Source organism: Giraffa tippelskirchi, chromosome 1, assembly GCF_054371585.1.
Source record: "Giraffa tippelskirchi isolate mGirTip1 chromosome 1, T2T-mGirTip1v1.2.pri, whole genome shotgun sequence".
Taxonomy (NCBI): Eukaryota; Metazoa; Chordata; class Mammalia; order Artiodactyla; family Giraffidae; genus Giraffa; species Giraffa tippelskirchi.
Genome location: NC_137275.1, coordinates 15,557,103 through 15,580,202, shown reverse-complemented (window position 1 = coordinate 15,580,202; position 23,100 = coordinate 15,557,103). Strand labels below are relative to the sequence as shown.

The following is a 23,100-nucleotide window of genomic DNA, read 5'->3' as shown; positions in this document are numbered from 1 at the left end:
AGGGAAGAACCAAAAATCCATATTAGAAAGGCCTGAGTGCGTGCTCAGTCATGTCTGACTCTTTGTGACCCCACAGACTGTAGCCCGCCAGGCTCCTCTGTCCATGGGATTTCTCAGGCAAGATACTAGAGTGGGTTGCTATTTCCTACTCCAGGGGATCTTCCTGAGCCAGGCATAGAACCCACATCCCCTGAGTCTCTTGCATTGGCAGGCAGATTCTTTAGCACTGCACCACCTAGAAAGCCCATTGGAAAGGTATGACTTTAGTTTAAGGCCAATAGTTTAAGGCAGAGATTCTGATATTTTAATATAGACCAGAACTTCCTGAGGAGCTCATAAAACAGATTGCTGAGCCCCACTGAAAAGTTTCTGATTCAGTGGGACTAAGATAAGACCAAGAGTTTGTATTTCTAACAAGCTTCACAACCTTCAAGAACTACTGTTTTGAAGAATAGTAGATGTAAGAGATCTCAATACTCAAAAAGAGCTAGTTAGAGAGGCAAAAACTCAAAGAAATGCAGGTTAAACCAAGTAAACAAAGGATGTGGAAGTTAAAAATAGTGGCGAGATGACTTTCCTTGCTACCAGCACCCCTATAACAGGCCCAGATGTCGTATTTCCTAGGATATGTTCTCCTACCTCACAGGTGCAATATAGTGCCCAGTCAATTTTATCTCATTTATCACATGGAAATAAACATTCCATGACCTATTTATATTAAACTTATAGAAAACATGGGAGGAATGTATGAAATTCACAAGTATTCATAAATGTTCATCAAAATGAAAAGTCTCTTTCCAGAGAAGAAGCTAAGATGGTGATGAAATTAATTATAAATAAGAAATATTACATTAAAAATGATAAATATCACAGTGGTAACATTTGGAGATCAATATGGCTCAAAATAACTACAGGTTTAGAATAGTTTATTCTATTATTGATTCAAATTATTTTTAAAAGTATTTAACTCATTCTTTCACCAAATACTAATCTTATACTTAAATGACTTGACAGTTTACTTGATACAGACGTAACAGAATTTTCTTTGAAAAAATTCAAAACAAACTCATTTCCTCCCTGTTCCCCATCTGCCAAAAAAATTTTTAAGCTAAATTAAAAGAAGACTTTATTGTTGCTAGCAGTTTGCTAGGCAGAAAGGAAATCTGAATAGAACCTGTTCTGTGAAAAGACTGCATATTACAGAGACCTATAAAAAAAAGGGGGCCTTGTTTCATCATTCCCCATCATCAGTTCAGTGGCTAGCGCATTGCTTCGGAGTTTGCAAAGAAAAACATCCCATGTTACTGATCCTATCTTGCAGATGTCCAAAGCCTTGGTTGCATTTTTCCCAAATTTAATAACCTGTATGCCATCCCCTCCCCATTTTCATTTGTGCATGGCTGGCCAATGATACTGCCAGTCAGTTCCTGAGCAGGAAGCATTAAGGTTTAAGAATTTTTAGATGTTAAGTTTCCTTAGTTTCTCTTGAATGATATAACTGAAAAGATCATCAGGCCTGGATTAATTCTGCACTTAATATCTATAAAACCAAGCAATTTTATTTTTTTCATTCATTTATTATTTATATTCTGTGTGGTTTCAAAAAGGATTTGTGCAGTTCACCATAAAAGATATAGAAACAATAAAACCATTAAATCCAGTTTTAAGAAGAAATGTCAAATAAAGCAGGCTGAGAGATGACAGCTTTACCAGAAGACAAGTTACGAATGCCTACTGTCTGGAACACAAAAGTTAGTGTCATGCTTATAGCAAGCCAAAGAAAAGCTGACAACAAAAAAGCCACAGTGAGTGACAAGCTTTGATTTGTTAATTTCATGAAGTATATCATACAATAGTTCACAGGAAAAGCAAAATTTCTCCAGCACTCAACCCTAAGGGAAAAAAATATTCAACAGGTCATTATATAACCCTGGAATCAACCAACAGGCAGTAGATATAGTATTTTTTCACCAAAGACATAGAACTCTACTTCATACAAGTCACACGATATCAGTTCTCAATAAGGCAGGGGGAGAAAGATGAACCAGCATTAATCACTTACCGAGTAAAGGTGAACTTTATATTCTGTTAAATACTATATTCAATGCCAACAACAGGTAGGGGAAGTGGCATACAGAGTTGTTAATTGGCTCAAACTCTTGGAACTATTATTTATTAATAGTTGTACCAATTAATATGAATTGAAGTTTGTCCAACTCCAAAACATGCACTTTTCTTTTACTAAACTATTCATTTGTACAGCTAAAATAACTTAGAACAGTGATGTCATTTTCTTATGAAAAAGTGAGCTGTAGGAATAGAGCTTAAGAGAGATTAATGAGTAACACATCCTACTCTTTCATTGATCAATTGTCTCAGTCTGGAGTTTGAAGTTCATTGAACAGTTCAGGATTGAAGTAGGTGATGGAAATCTGGATTTTCAGAGCTGCCCAGAAAATGTATTTGTTAAATGCTTGAAGTGAAACTGAAAGTCGCTCAGTAGTGTCCGACTCTTTGTGACCCCATGGACTATACAGTCCATGGAATTCTCTAGGCCAGAATACTGGAGTGGGTAGCCTTTCCCTTCTCCAGGGGATCTCTCCAACCCAGGGACTGAACCCAGGTCTCCTGCATTGCAGGTGGATTCTTTACCTCCTGAGCCACAAGGGAAGCCCAAGAATACTGGAGTGGGTGTTAAATGCTTACTGAGCACCGACCGTGTGCCAGGCACTATTGAAGATGCTCTGGATGTGATGTTGATCTAGCTCAACAGGATAGCCAAGATGAATACACTACAAAACACATCTCCAGAAAATGAACTGGTCAATCTGTTGGATAGCATTTTAGCATTGATATCTGGATACTGAAAACTATCTGCCAAAAATGATGATTCTGCTTTTGACACAAGTGATAATGAGCTCTTTAGTCTTGTAGTTATGACCAATATATTGAATTGCTCATGATGTCCCTCCATGATTGAAATATAAAGTCAGCAGGTACAATGCCTACTACTCTGTTTGTTATGCCAGAAAGGCATGTGTTGAATCCATTTAAAATCTGAATCAGATAGTCTACATATGAATTTTAAAGGGGAGATTTGAGACAATCTTTAATGACATTAAGGATGATAAAAGTTGCTGAAAAAGTAATTGTGGTTTAGGACCGTGAATTTTAAATCATTAAAACTAGGCTCAAACACATCTTTATTAATCAAAATAGGAACCATTACAATCAACATATTTCTGCCAACAAGAAATAAATTTGTTTATTCCTGTAGCATAAAAATCCTTGCTTTGGGATTCAATGAACTCTTAGAAAGCATTTCCTGCATCCTGATGGTTATGGAAGCGTTTTCCCCCCAAAGAGTTCTCAAGATGCTTGAAGAAGTGGTAATCAGTTGGCAAGAGGTCAGGTGAATATGGTGGATGAGGAGAAATTTCACAGCCCAATTCGTTCAACTTTTGAAGAATTGGTTGTGTGACGTGCGGTCGGGCATTGTTGTGGAGAAGAATCAGGCCCTTTCTGTTGACCAGCTGCAGGCGTTGCAGTTTTTGGTGCATCTCATCGATTTGCTGAGCATACTTCTCAGAGGTAGTGGCTTCACCAAGATTCAGAAAGCTGTAGTGGATCAGATGGGCAGCAGACCACCAAACAGTGACCATGACCTTTTTTAGGGGGTGCAAGTTTGGCTTTGGGAAGTGCTTTAGAGATTCTTGGTCCAACCACTGAACTGGTCATTGCCAGTTGTCGTATAAAATCCACTTTTAGTGGCATGTCACAATCGGATCAAGAAATGGTTCATTGCTTTTGTGTAGGATAAGAGAAGATGACACTTCAAAAGAATCAAATTTTTTGATTTTCAGTCAGCAAAGATTGAAGACAGGAGGAGAAGGGGATGACAGATAATAAGAGGGTTGAATGACTCATTGGATATGAGTCTAAGCAAACTCTCTGGGAGGTGGTGAAGGACAGGGAAGCCTGGAGTGCTGCAGCCCATGGGGTCACAAAAAATCAGACACAACTTAGCAACTGAGCAACAACACAAGGCACTCACTTATTGAGGTTTTTCACCTTTTCAATTTGCTTCAAATGCTGAACGACCATAGAACAGTCAACAGTGAGTTCTTCAGCAACTTCTTGTGTAGTTGTAAGCGGATCAGATTCAATGATTCTCTCAGTTGGTTGCTGTCACCTTCCGATGGCCAGCCAATGCACTCCTCGTCTTCAAGGCTTTCATCTCTTGCAAAACTTCTTGAAGTACCACTGCACCGTACGTTCATTAGCAGTTCCTGGGCCAAATGCGTTATTGATGCTGCAAGTTGTCTTTGCTGCTTTATGACCCATTTTGAATTCGAATAAGAAAATCACTCAAATTTGCTTTTTGCCTAACATCATTCCCCTAGTTAAAAATAAATATAAAATAAACAGCAAGTAATGTCATCAGCAAAAAAAAAGTGAGAAATGCACATTAAAATGATGTACAACATAACATTTATTTAAGAATGTATTCCAGTATCTAACAGCAAAGTTCAACAATGTAAAACCAGAATTATTTTTGCATCAACCTAAATAGATTTTGTTCTGTCCTGAGTATATCTTCCTCATTCAATTTCTTGAAGTGTTTCCACTTCAAGAAGAAGATTGCAGTATGGAATCTACATCACTTTTATACTGGTTGGCCCAGAGACTCTTACTCTCTGCAATCAATGGCTTGTTACAAATCAGTAATGCAGTAAAAACTCTTAAGACTTAAATTTTGTTTAATCACTATTTTAACTTATGTGAAAAAGCACATAACAGTAATCAATAATAGGACAGGCATGGCTTCTGTCTGCTTGTTCTTTGTATATAAAGGAAGATAATGAATAGTGCTTGAATACCTACTAAGTACCATGCTTATATTGGGACCAGATGCTGTGTTAAGTGTATAATAAATCAGCACAAAACACACACAAAAGACTTAAGTATTTTCATTTTGCACTTGAGAAATCCTAGACTGAGTACTTCAGCAAAGGGTAACAATAAGCTTTTATCTAAGAATCATTACTGTGAAGCCTTGGGCAAGCTTTTAACAATCTTAGCCTTAGTCCTTTCATATGGAATGCTGGCAACACATGCATATCTTGGAAATAGTGTGAGTTTTATTCCAGTTCACCATAATAAAAAAAAAAAAGTCATGGATTTTCTGGCTTCCCAGTGCATATTAAAGGTGTGTTTACACTATACTATAGTCTCTTAAGTGCGCAATAGTATTGTCTCTAAAACTAAATATCTTAATTTTAAAATATTTTAGTGCTAAAAAATGCTAACTCCAATGAGCATGTAGTGAATCATAGTCATTTAGCTGCTGGAAGCTCTTGCCTTGACATTGATGACAGCTGACTGACCACGGTGGTACATGCTGAAGATTGAGGGGCTGAAGAAATTTCTCAAAATAAGACAAAAAAGAAGTTTACCACATCAACTGACTTCTTTTCACAAATGATTTATTCGTAGCATGCAAAGCAGTTTCACAGCATTTTACCCACAGTAAAACATCTTTCAAAATTGGAGTAAATCCTCTCAAACACTGCTGTTGCCTTGTTAAGTGTGTTTACAGTTCAGTTCAGTCACTCAGTCATGTTCAACTCTTTGCGACCCCATGGACTGTAGCATGCCAGGCTTCCCTGTCCATCACCAACTCCCAAAGCTTGCTCAAACTCATGTCCATTGAGTTGGTGATGCCATCAAACCATCTCATCCTCTGTTGTCCCCTTCTCCTCCTCCCTTCAATCTTTCCCAGCATCAGGGTCTTTTCCAAGGAGTCAGTTCTTCGCATCAAGTGGACAAAGTATTGTAGTTTCAGCTTCAACATCAGTCCTTCCAATGAATATTCAGGAATGATTTCATTTTGGATTGACTGGTTTGAACTCCTTGCAGTCCAAGGGACTCTCAAGAGTTTTCTCCAACACCACACTTCAAAAGCATCAATTCTTTGGCACTCAGCTTTCTTTATAGTCCAACTCTCACATCCATACATGACTACTGGAAAAACCATAGCCTTGACTAGATGAACCTTTGTTGGCAAAGTAGGGTCTCTGCTTTTTAATATGCTGTCTAGGTTGGTCATAGCTTTTCTTCCAAGGAGCAAGCATCTTTTAATTTCATGGCCACAGTCACCATTAGCAGTGATTTTGGAGCCCCCAAAATAGAGTCTGTCACTGTTTCCATTGTCTCCCCATCTATCTGCCATGAAGTGATGAGACCAGAAGCCATGATCTTAGTTTTCTGAATGGTGAGTTTTAAGCCAAATTTTTCACTCTCCTCTTTCACTTGTATCAAGAGGCTCTTTAGTTCTTCTTCGCTTTCTGCCACAAGGGTAGTGTCATCTATGTATATAAGGTTATTGATATTTTTCCCAGCAACCTTGATTCCAGCTTGTGCTTCATCCAGCTTGCCATTTTGCATGATATATTCCGCATATAATTTAAATAAGCAGAGTGACAATATACAACCTCGACGTACTCCTTTCCCTATTTGGAGCCAGTCTTTTGTTCCATGTCCAATTCTTACTGTTGCTTCCTGACCTGCTTACAGATTTCTCAGGAGGCAGGTCAGATGGCCTGGTATTCTCATCTCTTGAAGAATTTTCCACACTTTGCTGTGATCCACACAGTCAAAGGCCTTGGCATAGTCAATAAAGCAGAAATAGATGTTTTTCTGAAACTCTCTTGTTTTTTCTATAATCCAGTGGATGTTGGCAATTTGATCTCTGGTTCCTCTGTCTTTTGTAAATCCAGTTTTAACATCTGAAAGTTCATGGTTCATGTACTATTGAAGTGTGGCTTGGAGAATTTTGAGCATTACTTTACTAGCATGTGAGATGAGTGCAATTGTGCGGTGGTTTGAATGTTCTTTGGCATTGCCTTTCTTTGGGATTGGAATGAAAACTGACCTTTTCCAGTCCTGTGGCCACTGCTGAGTAGTCAAAATATGCTGACATACTGAGTGCATCACTTTCACAACATCATCTTTTAGGATTTGAAATAGCTCAGCTCGAATTCTGTCACTTCCACTAGCTTTGTTCATAGTGATGCTTCCTGAGGCCCACTTGACTTCGCATTCCAGGATATCTGGCTCTAGTCCAGTGATTACACCATCATGGTTATCTGGGTCATGAAGATCTTTTTTGTATAGTTCTTCTGTGTATTCTTGCAACCTCTTTTTAATATCTTCTGCTTCTGTTAGGTCCATACCATTTCTGTCCTTTATCGAGCTTATTTTTGCATGAAATGTTCCCTTGGTATTACTGATTTTCTTGAAGAGATCTCTAGTCTTTCCCAGTCTATTTTTTTCCTCTGTTTCTTTGCACTGATCACTGAGGAAGGCTTTCTTATCTCTCCATGCTATTCTTTGGAACTCTGCATTCAAATGGGTATATCTTTCCTTTTCTCCTTTGCCTTTCACTTCTTTTCTTTTCTCAGCTATTCGTAAGGCTTCCCCAGACAACCATTTTGCCTTTTTGCATTTCTTTTTCTTGGGGGTGGTCTTGATCCCTGCCTCCTGTACAATGTCACAAATCTCGATCCATAGTTCTTCAGGCACTCTTTCAGATCTAATCTCTTGAATCTATTTGTCACTTCCACTGCATAATCATAAGGGAGTTGATTTAGGTCATACCTGAATGGTCTAGTGGTTTTCCCTATTTTCTTCAATTTAAGTCTGAATTTGGCAATAAGGCATTCATGACCTGAGCCATGGTCAGCTCCTGGTCTTCTTTTTTGCTGACTGTATAGCTTCTCCATCTTTGGCTGCAAAGAATATAATCAATCTGATTTCAGTGTTGACCATCTGGTGATGTCCATATATAGAGTTTTCTCTTGTGTTGTTGGAAGAGGGTATTTGCTATGACCGGTGCATTCTCTTGGCAAAACTCTGTTAGCCTTTGCCCTGCTTCATTTTGTCCTCCAAAGCCAAATTTGCCAGTTACTCCAGGTATCTCTTGACTTCCCACTTTTGAATTCCAGTCCCCTATAATGAAAAAGGACATCTTTTTGGGGTGTTAGTTCTAGAAGGTCTTATAGGTCTTCATAGAACCGTTCAGCTTCTTCAGCATTACTGGTGGCATAGACTTGGATTACTATGATATTGAATGTAAACTATTTTTACATTATATTCTAAATCCTTTGTTGCCATTTCAACATTCTTCAAAGAAAATCATCAGGAGTAGCCGCCCTCTCAAGAAACTACTTTTTTTGCTCATCCTTAGAAAGCAATTCTTCATCTGCTAGTTTTATCGTGAGATGGCAGCAGTTTAGTCATATCTTCAGGCTTCACTTCTAATTCTTTTCCCCTGCTTTTCCACCACATCTGCAGTTCCTCCCTCCACTGAAGTCTCAAACCCTTCAAAATTATCCAGGAGGGTTAAAATCAACTTCCTCTAAACTCCTGTTAAATTGATATTTTGACCTTGTCCCATGAGTCACAAATATTCTTAATGACAACTAGAATAGTGAATCCTTTCCAGAAGGTTTTCAATCTACTGTTCCCAGATCCATCAGAAAAATCACTGTTTATAGCAGCTCTGTCCTTTCAAAATGTCTTAAATAATAAGATTTGAAAGTGGAAATAATTCCTTGGTCCATGGCCTGCATAATGGGTGCTGTGCTAGCAGGCATGAAAACAACATTGATTTCACTGTACATCTCCATCAGAGCTCTTGGGTGACGAGATGCATTGTCAATGAGCAGTAATATGTCAAAAGGAATCTTTTTTTGAGCAGTAGGTCTCAACAGTGGGCTTAAATTATTTAGTAAACCATATCATAAATAGATGTGCTGCCATCTAGGCTTTGTTTTTCCATTTATAGAGCACAAGCAGAGTAGATTTAGCATCATTCTTAAGGGCCCTAGGATTTCCAGAATGGTAAACAAGCATTAGTTTCAACTTAAAGTCACTGGGTATATCAACCCCTAACAAGAGAGTCAGGCTATCCTTTGAAGCTTTGAAGTTAGGCATTGACTTCACCTCTATAGCTATGAAAGCCCTAAATGGAATCTTCTTCTAATAGAAGGCTGCTTTGACAATGCTGAAAATCCGTTGCTCAGTGTCACCCCCTTCATTAATTATCTTAGCTAGATCATATGGATAACTTTCTGCAGCTTCTACATCAGTACTTGTTACTTCACCTTGTATTTTTATGTTAAGATGATGGCATCTTTTCTTAAACCTCATGAACCTACCTCTGCTAGCATCAAACTATTTAACTTATATGCAGAGTACATCATGCGAAATGCTGAGCTGGATGAAGCACAAGCTGGAATCAAGATTGCTGGGAGAAATATCAATAACCTCAGATACACAGATGACACCACCCTTATGGCAGAAAGCGAAGAAGAACTAAAAAGCCTCTTGATGAAAGTGAAAGAGGAGAGTGAAAAATTTGGCTTAAAACTCAACATTCAGAAAACTAAGATCATGGCATCTGATCCCACCACTTCGTGGCAAATAGATAGGCAAACAATGGAAACAGTGACAGACTTTATTTTGGGGGGCTCCAAAATCACTGCAGATGGTGACAGCAGCCATGAAATTAAAAGATGCTTGCTCCTTGGAAGGAAAGTTATGACCAACCTAGACAGCATATTAAAAAACTATTACTTTGCCAACAAAGGTTTGTCTAGTCAAAGCTATGGTTTTTCCAATAGCCATTTATGGATGTGAGAGCTGGACTATAAAGAAAACTGAGTGCCAAAGAATTGATGCTTTTGAAGTGTGGTGTTGGAGAAGACTCTTGAGAGTCCGTTGGACTGTAAAGAGATCCAACCAGCCAATCCAAAAGGAAATCAGTCCTGAATATTCATTGGAAGGACTGATGCTGAAGCTGAAACTCCAATACCTTGGCCACCTGATGCAAAGAACTGACTCCTTGGTAAAGACCCTGATACTGGGAAAGATTGAAGGCAGGAGGAGAAGGGGACGACAGAGGATGTGATGGTTGGATGGCATCACCAACTCGATGGATATGAGTTTGAACAAGCTTTGGGAGTTGGTGGTGGACAGGAAAGCCTGGCATGCTACAGTCCATGGGATTGCAAAGAGTCGGACACGACTGAGTGGCTGAACTGAATTGACGGATTCTTTGGCAGTTTCCTAATTTCTCTCAGCCTTCATAGAATTGAAGGAACTTAAGATCTTGATCTGTATTAGGTTTTGGCTTCAGGGAATGTTGTGGCTGGCTAAATCTTCTATCCAGTCCAGTAAAACTTCTTCCATACCAGAAATAAGGATATTTCATTTTCTTATCATTCATGTGTTCACTGGAGTAGTGGTTTTAATTTCCTTCAAGAACTTTTCCTTTGCATTCACAACTTGGCTAACTTTTTGGCAAAAGAGGTCTAACTTGTGGCTGATCTCAGCTCATAATGGGGCTTCCCTCATAGCTCAGTTGGTAAAGAATCTGCCTGCAATGCAGGAGACCCTGGTTTGATTCCTGGGTCGGGAAGATCTCCTGGAGAAGGGATAAGCTACCCACTCCAGTATTCTTGGTCTTTTCTTGTGTCTCAGCTGGTAAAGAATCCGCCTGCAATGCAGGAGACCTGGGTCCAATCCCTGGGTTGGGAAGATCCCCTGGAGAAGAGAAAGGCTACCCACTCCAGTATTTTGACCTGGAGAATTCCATGTACTGTATAGTCCACGGGGTCGCAAAGAGGTGGACACGACTGAGTGACTTTCACTTTCGCTTTCAATTTCAGCTTATAATGACTTCCTCACCAAGCTTAATCATTTCTAGCTTTTAATTAAAAAGTGTCTCAAGACACTGCTATAAAATCAGTGTACAGCCAAAAGGTTTCAGAAACGCCAGGTAATAAACTATTTTTCTGTCATTTGTGGTAGAGACAGTTCAGTTCTCTGTGGATACTCATGTGCTCTACTACATTTCCCAGCCTCCCTTGCAGTTCTGTTGGGCCAAGGGATTACAAACAGAAGTGGCAGGTGCCACCTAAATGCATTTTGTAGGTATCTTGACCTTTTTCAGAATGAGTTAGAGATGTATCGAGTATATAACCAGATAAATATTTACCTTTAGAGAAGATGAACAAAAGAAGAGTTGAATGACACATTTCTGATTAGTACTGGTTTTAGAATTCAGAACCAAAGTGGACATTACTCATCTTAACCTACTGAAAAATTTCACCTTTGCTAAAATTTTAGCCTTTGAACCCCAACCTCAGAAAATAGCTTTGCAAAAGAGCAAAATTATCACTTAATCTATTCTTTTAAAGTCTTACACCAGAAGGGTAATGAAATTAAAATAGTGTATTTAAGGAATTGGGCTTCCCTGGTGGCTCAGATGGTAAAGAATCTGCCTGCAATGCAACAGCCCCAGGTTCAATACCTGGGTTGAGAATATCCCCTGGAGAAGGGAATATCTACCCACTAATTAGTTGATATCTTAGGAACACTTATATAGATTAAAGTGGAATCCACAAGTTGGTGCTTTTCTGACAAGAGCATTATTAACCATACACTGAAAACCATAGATAATTCTGGGATCTTTTACAGAACAATTATTTTGACAGATATAAGCAATAACTTCATTTAATCTAATTACTATCTCAACCATAATTGCTCTCATAATATTGAGCTACATTTACATTCAGGTTAAGATCATTCAACAAGAAGTCAAGCCTGAACTTTTACATGCTTCAAGCAAACCAAACACATACTCACATAAACCAATAGAGAAGTTTATCATTATAGAACCAAATCTTAGGTAGGATCTATACATTTTTGTTAGATAATATTTAGTAGCATAACTGAATCTACTTACTAACTGGAATAATTACTTAATAAATCTTTAGAAAAAGCCTGCCCAAGGTATAAGACATAAATGTAACACTAAAGTCACTCTTTTGAAATGTTTAAAAGTTAAGTTTTCATTTATTTAGAACAGTGACCATGTGTGGCTAGGAAAATTATTATCACTATATATACACACATAGTGCGTTTGTTATCCGGACATTAGAGTAGCAAAATAAAATTTAGTTACTAGTCATCTAGTAATATTTTATATCTATTAAGAAAAGCATTGCTTTAACTAGAAAATTCAGCATGCTCAGTCTTGGCCATTATATCTAACAAGGGGCTGTACCAAAAAACACTAACTTCTGAAGACACTGAACAACAATTTTGACATTAAGAACTCTACAAAAAGACTGCTATTTATGTCATTACCCAGTAATATTTTAGACCTTATACATCACTACTGTCCTTTGGAATTTATATAAAAGTCTTCTTTTTTTCCTACTGGTGACAAATAGAAACTTAGGGTTCCTTGCGTTTAATTATAGTATTTTGGTCCTGAATCCTATTTAGTTGCTACTCAGTTCAGTTAAAATTCTGTATAACCAATAGAAGATGTCAAAAATCCATGATGAGACTGGATAAAGACATTCTAGTAAAATGGTTCAGGTTTCCAACCCCAGAATAAAACATAATTGAATTCTGTCTCTGTAGTTAACGGCACTGTAAAGATTAAATGAGATAAAGTCTTAATGAAGTCTTCACAGATAGTAAGCATCTGTTAAGTATTGAGGTGTTTCCTTTTCTGACTTGTTATCGTTTATCCCATAGTTATCACTGAGGTTTTAACTCAAAGTGGAAGAAGTTTTCTTTATGTTTTAAGCCAACTATTTTCTACTCTGCTTTAGACTAGATGGTGTGTTCTTTGAGGAGAGTAACCATACCCACCTTGTACCCCTATTTCTACAAGTTACAGGCACATATTAGAGGTACCCAGTAAAGAAGTGTGTTAGTCGCTTAGTTGTGTCCAACCCTTTACAACCCCATGGACTGTAGCCCTCCAGGTTCCTCTGTCTGTGGAAGAAATACTGGAGTGGGTAGCTATTCCCTTCTCCAGAGGATCTTCCTGACCCAGTGATTAAACATGGGTCTCCTGCATTGCAGGCAGATTCTTTACCATCTGAGCCACCAGGGAACCCCACTCAGTAAAGATGTGTTGAATAAATGAATGATGGAGCCAGTCAATAATCACTTGATGTGTAGATGTCTCCCCACAAAGAAGGCCCAAAGAGTTTCTATGTCACAGCAAAAAAGATCATCACTGAGCTCAGTCTCTTTATTTCTAGTGTTACATAAACCCATAATTGTTGACTCACTAACATGAACCTCCTGTCTGTTAAGGCTTTCTGAAAATCAAGAAATCATTTTAAATGATTTGTAACCAACTCGAGCATCAGTAACAGGATAGGACAATAAGTTGATAACTTTTTAGATAAATGACAGATTAACCCTTATTTGTGATTTAACAAATTAACCAAAATACAAATTAAATATATTAATATGTACTTATCAAGATGATAAGATGTTGAGAAATTGACTTGAGTTTTAAAGGTGAGCAAATTTCTACTAGTGCTTTTCTGAGTTTTTATTTACCCTCTTTTATTCAAAAAGCACTTATTGAGCATTTCCTGATTTAAGAGAGGATTCTGGGCTTGGAAGGCAAGGATGAGGATGCCCTGGCCCTACCCCAGAGGCCATCACCATTGAGTTGAGAAAGCATAAACCCGCACAACCAATGGTGACACAAACTGGGATGTGGTAAATTCCATAGACACCAGTGGCTGTGCATGTGGCTTCCAACATACACTATCTCTCTGGGCATATATTTCTTGGTTGAAACCATGACTCATCTATTCAGTACAACAGGGTTCCAAACCCAGCAATTTTCACAGATTTTTTTTCTTAATTCATAGAGTGAAATTCAACAGTTCTTCACTTTTCTATTCAATTGAGAAAAGAAGGCTAAGAAGGCTTACCTACATCTCTGGAGAATCAAGAGTTCTGGCACTTTCAATTCCCTGTTGGTCTATATTTTGTAAATGATTTATACAAGGGCAAACTTAAGATTGTTTTTTTATCATCTGCGACAAATTTCTCCCCATAATAGAGCAAGAAACCTCCTGTCTGCAAAAGCTGTTTGATGTTTTTAAAGAAAAAAAAAAAAAAATGAAATGAATAGGAGTAGCTAAAAAATTCAATGAATCTCATGTTCTTCAAATAATTCAATGAAGAAATAAGGTTATCATTACTACAGTTAATTGACATATTTGCTGTGGATAAGTAACTACCTGGGCGATTTTATTTTCTATATTTTCTGTGATTTCTTTCTTATAACAGTGTAAGCCCTGGAAATATGATATAACTTTTTAAAGCCAGAGATTAAGATTCAAGAGACCTAGATTCTGGATATTCTTGTTGTTTAGTCACTAAGCTGCATCTGACTTTTTGTGCCCCCATGAACTGTAGCCTGCCAGGCTCCTCTATATATGAGATTTCCCAGGCAAGAATACTGGAGTGCAGTGCGTTGTCATTTCCTTCTCCAGGGACTCTCCCCCACTTAGGGATGGAGTCCATGTCTCTTGCATTTGCAGGCAGACTCTTTTACCACTGAGCCACCAGGGAAGCCCTCCATTTTGGATATACTCAATCCCTAACTGTTGACAATTTACTTAAAGGTCTTTCCATACCATCTATGAGGCAAGAAGTTGAGAACAACCTAACCCTACTGTAGATGGTGTTAAATGCCGTTGCATACCAGGGATCCATGAGATGTCTCATGAAATGAGAAGCTTCCAAAGCACATAGTTTGAAAGAAAACTCAAGCAAACAAATAAATAAATAAATTCTGTATTCATTTAGAGAAAATAAATACACCATTTTCTTTAAATTGCTAGAATAGTAAATGAGGCAGAGAGCTACAGAAAAGAAAAAATAAATATTATCATCAAATTAAAATTCTACATGGAAAGTAAATTAAGCACTCTGAGTCACAACTAGAAATATCCTCCTTGCTATGATATTTTTAGGGTTTGTTTTAAGTTATAGAATATACATGTATATTTGCTAGGTATTAAAAGCTCATAGTAAGCAAAAAAAAAAAATCAGAGCCATTAAGAAAGTTCATGCTTCATTTCTTCTCTTTATTCCTTTGCTTTAAACTCTTTAAGAACTCTTCCTAGAAATAGACATTCTGAATCTGTATCTAAATTTGGGGAGATGATTTAAAAATAACTTCAACCTACACAGAAACTTTGTGGAGTAGTTGAAATTTTAAGATTTTTTTGATAATTTCTTAAATTCAGATTAATCTCAAAATACGTAAAAAATAAGCTTTTGTTTGTTTGTTTTTTGTTTGGTTCTTAAGGGCTAATGCCCATGGTAAATGACTAGGAACATGGACACTAAGGAAATGGCTCACAATCATAAAGCTTGCAAATGGTCCAGATATTCTAACCAGAAATTCAGGCCTGCTCGTTTTCCACCAGGGCACTATCACAGCTGCAACTGACTGCATTAACCAAACACGTATCATTCATTCATTCATTATACAAATATTTGGTGAGAGCCCACCCGATGCCAGATACTATTGTTAGTACTACAACACAGCTGTGTGCAGAAAAGACAAAATCCCAACTATGCGCTGTTAATTATTTAACAGCTGGCTAGGGGTGGGGGAGGGAAGAGGACTTATCTGCACCATTGTTTATTTACATAATGTACATATTCCTATCATGACAGAGTTCAATCTACCAACCCAACATCACTGAACTTAGAGCTGGGAAGAGGTGTGCACTCTCAATGCTTGTGAGCCTTGTCAGCCTGTGGAAGCTCACAGCACATCACTAAAAAACTTCCGTGCCCAAGTGAAAAATGTATTCCAGCAGAGAGAAACAACATGCTAGTCACATATATCAAAAGCTGTCATGGAGGGGACAAAATAGAAAGACTAAGAAGTTGGATAGGAAGTGTGAGATAGGCAGTGTGGAGTAGGAAGGGGCAATTTTAGATAGATAAGCAGAAACGACTCCGTTAAAAATGAATATTTGAGCCAAGTTCTGAAGGTAGTGAATGAGTGAGCCAAGTCGATAATAAAGGAAGAGCATTTTAAGGAAGCATGTCTAGGTGGTAATACCCAAGGCAAAGGCTTAGGTATTTATTTTAAGAATTTTTACCATTAGTGAGGTGGGAAGACATCTCACTGACTGAATGGTTTTTCTGTTTTGTTTATTTTGCTTTTAACCAAGGAGTGACGTGATCTCACTTATATATTTCAAATATCTCTCTTGCTTATGTTTTGAGAGTAAACCCCTTAGGGGTGAACGAGGTGGCAGCTCCTGCAATAACCCAGGCTTGGAATAGAATCAGTTCAGTTCAGTTCAGTCGCTCAGTCGTGTCCAACTCTGCGACCCCATGAACCGCAGCACGCCAGGCCTCCCTGTCCATCATCAACTCCCGGAGTTTACCAAACTCATGTCCATTGAGTTGGTGATGCCATCCAACAATCTCATCCTCTGTTGTCCCCTTCTTCTTCTGCCCTCAATCTTTCCCAGCATCAGGGTCTTTTCAAATGAGTCAGCTCTTCACATCAGGTGGCCAAAGTAATAGTTTCAGCTTCAACATCAGTCCTTCCAATGAAAACCCAGGACTGATCTCCTTTAGGATGGACTGGTTGGATCTCCTTGCAGTCCAAGGAACTCTCAAGAGTCTTCTCCAACACCATAATTCAAAAGCATCAATTCTTCGGTGCTCAGCTTTCTTTATAGTCCAACTCTCACACCCATACATGACTACTGGAAAAACCATAGCCTTGACTAGACAGACCTTGTTGACAAAGTAATTTCTTTGCTTTTTAATATGCTGTCTACGGTGGTCCTAACTTTCCTTCCAAGGAGTAAGTGTCTTTTAATTTCATGGCTACAGTCACCATCTGTTGTGATTTTGGAGCCCCAAAAAATAAAGTCTGCCACTGTTTCCACTGTTTCCCCATCTATTTGCCATGAAGTGATGGAACCTGATGCCATGATCTTAGTTTTCTGAATGTTGAGCTTTAAACCAACTTTTCCACTCTCCTCGTTCACTTACATGAAAAAGCTCTTTAGTTCTTCACTTTCTGCCATAAGGATGGTGTCATCTGCATATTTGAGGTTACTGATATTTCTCTCAGCAATCCTGATTCCAGCTTGTGCTTCCTCCAGCCCAGCATTTCTCATGATGTACTCTGCATATAAGTTAAATAAGCAGGGTGACAATATACAGCCTTGACATACTCCTTTTCCTATTTGGAACCAGTCTGTTGTTCCATGTCCAGTTCTAACTGTTGCTTCCTGACCTGCATACAGGTTTCTCAATAGGCAGGTCAGGTGGTCTGGTATTCCCATCTCTTTCAGAATTTTCCACACTTTGCTGTGATCCACACCATCAAAGGTTTGGCATAGTCAATAAAGCAGAAATAGATATTTTTCTGGAACTCTCTTGCTTTTTCGATGATCCAGCAGATGTTGGCAATTTGATCTCTGGTTCCTCTGCCTTTTCTAAAACCAGCTTGAACATCTGGAAGTTCATGGTTCACATATTGCTGAAGCCTGGCTTGGAGAATTTTGAGCATTACTTTACTAGCATGTGAGATGAGTGCAATTGTGTGGTAGTTTGAGCATTCTTTGGCATTGCCTTTCTTTGGGATTGGAATGAAAACTGACCTTTTCCAGTCCTGTGGCCACTGCTGAGTTTTCCAGATTTGCTGGCATATTGAGTGCAGTACTTTAACAGCATCATCTTTCACAATTTGTAATAGCTCAACTGGAATTCCATCACCTCCATTAGCTTTGTTCATAGTGATGCTTTCTAAGGCCCACTTGACTTCACATTCCAGGATGTCTGACTCTAGGTGAGTGAGCTCACCATCATGATTATCTGGGTCATGAAGATCTTTTTTGTACAGTTCTTCTGTGTATTCTTGCCACCTCTTCTTAATATCTTCTGCTTCTGTTAGGTCCATACCATTTCTGTCCTTTATTGAGCCCATCTTTTCATGAAATGTTCCCTTGGTATCTCTAATTTTCTTGAAGAGATCTCTACTCCTTCCCACTCTATTGTTTTCCTCTATTTTTTTGCATTGATATTGTGGTGGTTTTTGCCATACATCGACATGAATCAGTTGTGGGTGCACATGTGTCCCCCCATCCTGAACACCTTTCCCACCTCCCTCCCCACCCCCTCCCCTGGGTTGTCCCAGAGCACCAACTCTGAGTGCCCTGCTTCATGCATAGAACTTGGACTGGTCCATCTGTTTTACATACAGTAATATATATGTTTCAATGCTAATCTCTCAAATCATCCCACCCTCATCTTCTCCCACATATTCCAAAGGTCTGTTCTTTACATCTGTGTCTCTTTTGCTGCCTTGCATATAGGATCGTCATTACTATCTCTCTAAATTCCATATATATATGTTAATACACTGTATTGATTTTTCTCTTTCTGACTTACTTCATTCCAGATCCAGAGTTCTTATTGAGAAATTATCTGAAAGCCTGGAGATTTTGGGCACTACAACAATTTAGAGGCCAGCAAGATAAAATAGATCCGTAAATCCTATTCATAGAACATAATACATTTTATTTTTCCATAGAAATTCTAACTACACTCAGTGTAGAGAATAGATTTACCAATGTTTTGTTTCCTTTGTACTTTTTCATATTTTCTATAATAAGCATGTTACTTCTAGAATTAGAAAATATTGTATTAAAGTAATATTATTTTGAGTTATTTTTTAAACCTCATTTCAAGGGATATATGTCATTCTGTGTATACAACCCATCTTGGTGAGAAAATACAGCAAAAACCATTACAGAAAAAATGGAAGTACTCTCTGTTTGGAGTACAGTTAGAGCTACTATGAAATTAACCAGCCACATAACAATTCCTAGGGTAAAACTGAGCTCTATTAATGATACAGTGACCACAGACTTAAGTCAGAATGACCTAAACGGAGTAGGTACCAGTGCCTCAGGTAGACTTTTTCTTAAGAATATCATTTGTATGAATACAAGAGTGCAGACCCTTCTATTGTCCATGTACACTACCTTCTCACTAGTAGGTTAGAGATACCTTTATTTGTCATTATTGCTGCTAGTCTTATTTTTTACCAACTACTGGCTAGAACAGGGCATTGAAAAACAAACTAAGGACTCTGTGTGTGTGCTCAGTTGTGTCTGACTCTTTGCGACCTCATAGATTGTAGCCCACAAGTCTCCTCTTTTCATGGAATTTTCTAGGCAAGAATACTGGAGTGGGTTGCCATTCCCTTTTCCAGGGATCTTCCCAACTCAGGAACCAAAACCCTGTCTCTTGAGTCATCTGCCTTGGCAGGTGGATTCTTTACCACTAGCGCTACCTGGGAAGCCCAAACTAAGCACTACCTGCTGCTGCTGCTGCTGCTGCTAAGTCGCTTCAGTCGTGTCCGACTCTGTGCGACCCCATAGATGGCAGCCCACCAGGCTCCACCGTCCCTGGGATTCTCCAGGCAAGAACACTGGAGTGGGTTGCCATTTCCTTCTCCAATGCATGAAAGTGAAACCTGAAAGTAAAGTCGCTCAGTCGTGTCCAACTCCTAGCGACCCCATGGACTGTAGCCTACCAGGCTCCTCCGTCCATGGGATTTTCCAGGAAAGAGTACCAGAGTGGGTTGCCATTGCCTTCTCCGAAGTACTACCTACATACTGTTATATTTGAGTACGGGAGACACTCCACTTGTGGCTCATCAGTCCTTGGATGAAAAATAATATCAGCTATTTCAGCTATTTCGATTATTTAAATCACATTTTAAGGATTTGAAAAAGACATATTAATGATGTTAAATATAGTAAGGAATCACTTTAAACAGCAATTAAGTACAATATTTACAATCATTAAAAAGAATTCTCTTCATTCCTATTCTAATAAGATAAATGAACTGGGGGGAGAAAAGTCTAGGCATCCAATTCTACTCCCTAGGCTACTTTTGATCCTACATAAACACTAACTTTAGTGTGAAACGTGCAAGCTGGAATGGCAAAATGGAAATACAAGGGAATATACTGTACCTTGTTTTACCTGTAAGGAACACACACCTGACAAAAGGCAATTTTCACATCCAAGGTTGGTTCACTGCAGTAGTAGAATAAATGGAGGCTCATAAATACCTACAGAAGAAAAGGGGGGCGTGAATTGCTAACTCACCTAATCATTCATTATTTAATAGTTATAAACTTTAGTATCATTTGAATTATACACAAGGTGTCATGCACAACGTATATTTGGCATAATCCTTTTCACACCAGTGCTAGGTACTTTTCACAAATTGCAAATATTAAGTAATACAAGGTAAAAAAAAAAAAGGTCTTGTCATCTATAATGATGGATGTCATCACAATCATAAAGACTAGATATAAGAAACTGAATATATCTTATATGTTAAAGTTAATTACATCCTATCACAGAGTACTTTCAGTTCTGGGCTTTTCTGGTGGCTCAGATGGTAAAGAATCTGCCTGCAATGCAGGAGACCCAGGTTAGATCCTTGGGTCAGAAAGATTCCCCTGGAGAAATGAATGGCTACCTGCTCCAGTATTCTTGCCTGGAGAATCCTATGGACAGAGGAGCCTGGCAGGCTATAGTCCATGGGGTCAAAGTTAAGTACATCTTATCACAGAGCACTTTCAGTTCTAAGCATCTAATTCTTAAAAATATCAAATATATGCTCAAGAAGATATATATAAGAATATTTATTGTAGAATTAAGGGATATTAAATAAAATTTAGGGCTTCCTCAGTGGTTCAGCGGTAGAGAATCCGCCTGCAATGCAGCAGAGGTAGGAGACTCTGGTTCAGTTTCTTGGTCTGGAAGATCCCCTGGAGAAGGAAAAGACAACCCATTCCAGTTTTTTTACCTAGATAATCCCATGGACAGAAGAACCTGGTGGGCTATAGTCCATCTGGTCGCAAAGAGTCAGACAGGACTGAAGCAACTGAGCACACACTCAAATAAAATTTAATTTATAATAAAATTACAGACAGGACTTGGAGTAATTGAATCAGAGCTCAGGGTATCAGCATAGCTAAATATTTCAAACATGATGCTGACTGGGGAAAAAGTAGCTTTCAAAAAAGCATCAATATCATTATTAGTATAAAATTTTGAAGTATATAAAATAATACAAATTGCTTTGTTATCTAACCATATAACCATAGAGTAAAGAAGATACTATATTAACATGTGTTTAATTGTGGTGGTAAGAAAAGATTTCAAGTATATTATTTTCTGTATGTTGGAAATATTTTTAACTTTGTAAAGTTTTAAGGAGAGGATAATAATCTAATAGTGGAAATGCCAAATTAGGTACTAGGTTATTTGGAAATGATGAGGCAGCATCAGAAAAATTCAACTGAAATCTTATTCAGTTCAATTAAACATACTTTATTGAATATTTATTATGCAAAAGATACAATTCTGTGAGATTAAACAATTTTAAAACCACTATTGACAAAGACTTCTGTTTCAGGTAATGTGAATGGCTAGATATCCTGGAAACCACTTTCAGTGCAAAATTGCTAAAAAGGTGAGATGAAAGAGACAAAATATCTTTTAAAATGCATAGCTGAGCTGCTCAAAAAAAAAAGGTAAGAAAAATTCTGAGAGACTGAAAACAAAGTGAGAGGATCCATGCAGAGAAGTGAATGAGCTGGACCTGTCACTTGTGCTCAGACCATCTGCTGATGTCTGAAGATCAGAACTTCAGCTTTTAAAGGGCAGCAAGCAAGAAGCCAAAGCTTGGAACTGATCTGTGATGGGTAGTCACACTGGAAACACCTGTATTACATTTACTAAAAACAAAACTCTGGAACAAGCAAAAAAATTCCAGAAGGTCAGAATTGCAAATATATATACACATATATATTTTTTACATTGGAATGTGTGTAGATTTTTTAAATACAAAGAAGAATGGAAAGAGTAGAATATATAAGACATTTCTGAAGAACAAGGTGGATATTTTGGGGGGTTGGGGAGAGAACTGCTCTACCAGACAATAAGATTTAATATAAAGCTGTACTATGTAAAGATACATGGTATTGATGCTGAGGTAGTTGCTCATTCACGTCTGACTCTTTGTGGCCCCATGGACTGTAGCCCACCAGGCTCCTCTGTCCATGGGATTCTCCAGGCAAGAATACTGGAGTGGGTAGCCAGCCATTCTCTTCTCTGGGGGATTTACCCGACCCAGAGATCAAACCGGGGCCTCTTGCATTGCAGGCAGATTCTTTACCATCTGAGCCACCAGGGAAAGAAAGTGAAGGTGGAAGTGAAAGTCTCCGTGTTGTCCGACTCTTTGCAACCCCATGGGCTATACAGTGCATGGAATTCTCCAGGCCAGATTACTGGAGTGGGTAGTTGTTCCCTTCTCCAGGGGATTTTCCCAACCCAGGAATCGAACTGGGGTCTCCTGCATTGCAGGCGGATTCTTCACCAGATGAGCTATCAGGGAAGCCTGATTAATAGATCAGAGAGCCCAGAAACAGATGCTTACATACATAGAATCAAACGGATAATGTTATGTTAATGTAGACGTTTAAACCTGATTATATTAAAGATACCTGAGGAAAGATGAAACTGCATTAAACCATGCAGAGAAAATTGGTCATGAATATTGGGGCAAGGGGAGAAAGGACGTACACCCTTTGCTAAGAGACAGTTGCTTCTCGTGTTTGTGCAAGTCTTACAGGCAGAGGCACTGGCTGCCTTTATTCTGGACTATGTTCTCAAGGATAGTTATAGAAAAAACAGCCTTGGAAGGGAAAGATGCCACTCTCTGGAGAATAAAGCAGGTTTTATTACTGTTTATTATCCAGTATAATATAGACAAGGTGCCCCTCTTGGTTAAAGGTCAGGCATGCTAACCTCCCGCTACAAGAGATTTGGGTTCCCTGAACTTGGGCTTCCTCTTCTGTAACACAACACACTGTATGTGCAGTAGTCATCTGACCTTCCTTGAGTCACCCTATGGGAACTGGGTTTGAGAAACTGGCATGAATTCTGACACTGTAGCTCCTGCTATTAATGTGAGTAGTAAAGAACTTTTCACCTGACTCAGGAATTGCTTTTCTTCCGCCCCAACATCTATAAAACTCTGGCAGGCTACCTTGTTAGCTTGCAGGTAGAGTAACATCTTAGACTGTTAAAAGTTCTTGACAATCTCTACCTTACACTGTATACAAAACACAA

General features: G+C 38.5%; 1 protein-coding gene across 50 annotated transcripts in view; it reads right to left on the bottom strand.

Moving 5' to 3' along the window:
• The window catches only part of MAPK10 (mitogen-activated protein kinase 10), a 364,716-nt gene that overhangs the window by 149,622 nt on the left and 191,994 nt on the right, over positions 1-23,100 (bottom strand). For 33 of the 50 annotated variants that reach the window (XM_081581593.1, XM_081581559.1, XM_081581612.1 and 30 more), the window contains one exon: positions 19,953-20,024. The exons of 1 other annotated variant lie outside the window; for it this stretch is intronic. In XM_081581593.1, coding sequence (XP_081437719.1) covers positions 19,953-20,018 — 66 coding nt within the window. In that variant the 5' untranslated portion in view covers positions 20,019-20,024. Of the gene's footprint in view, positions 1-19,925; positions 20,025-23,100 lie in introns of all 50 variants that reach the window. 16 more of the 50 variants (XM_081581714.1, XM_081581963.1, XM_081581723.1 and 13 more) reach the window with 1 other exon arrangement.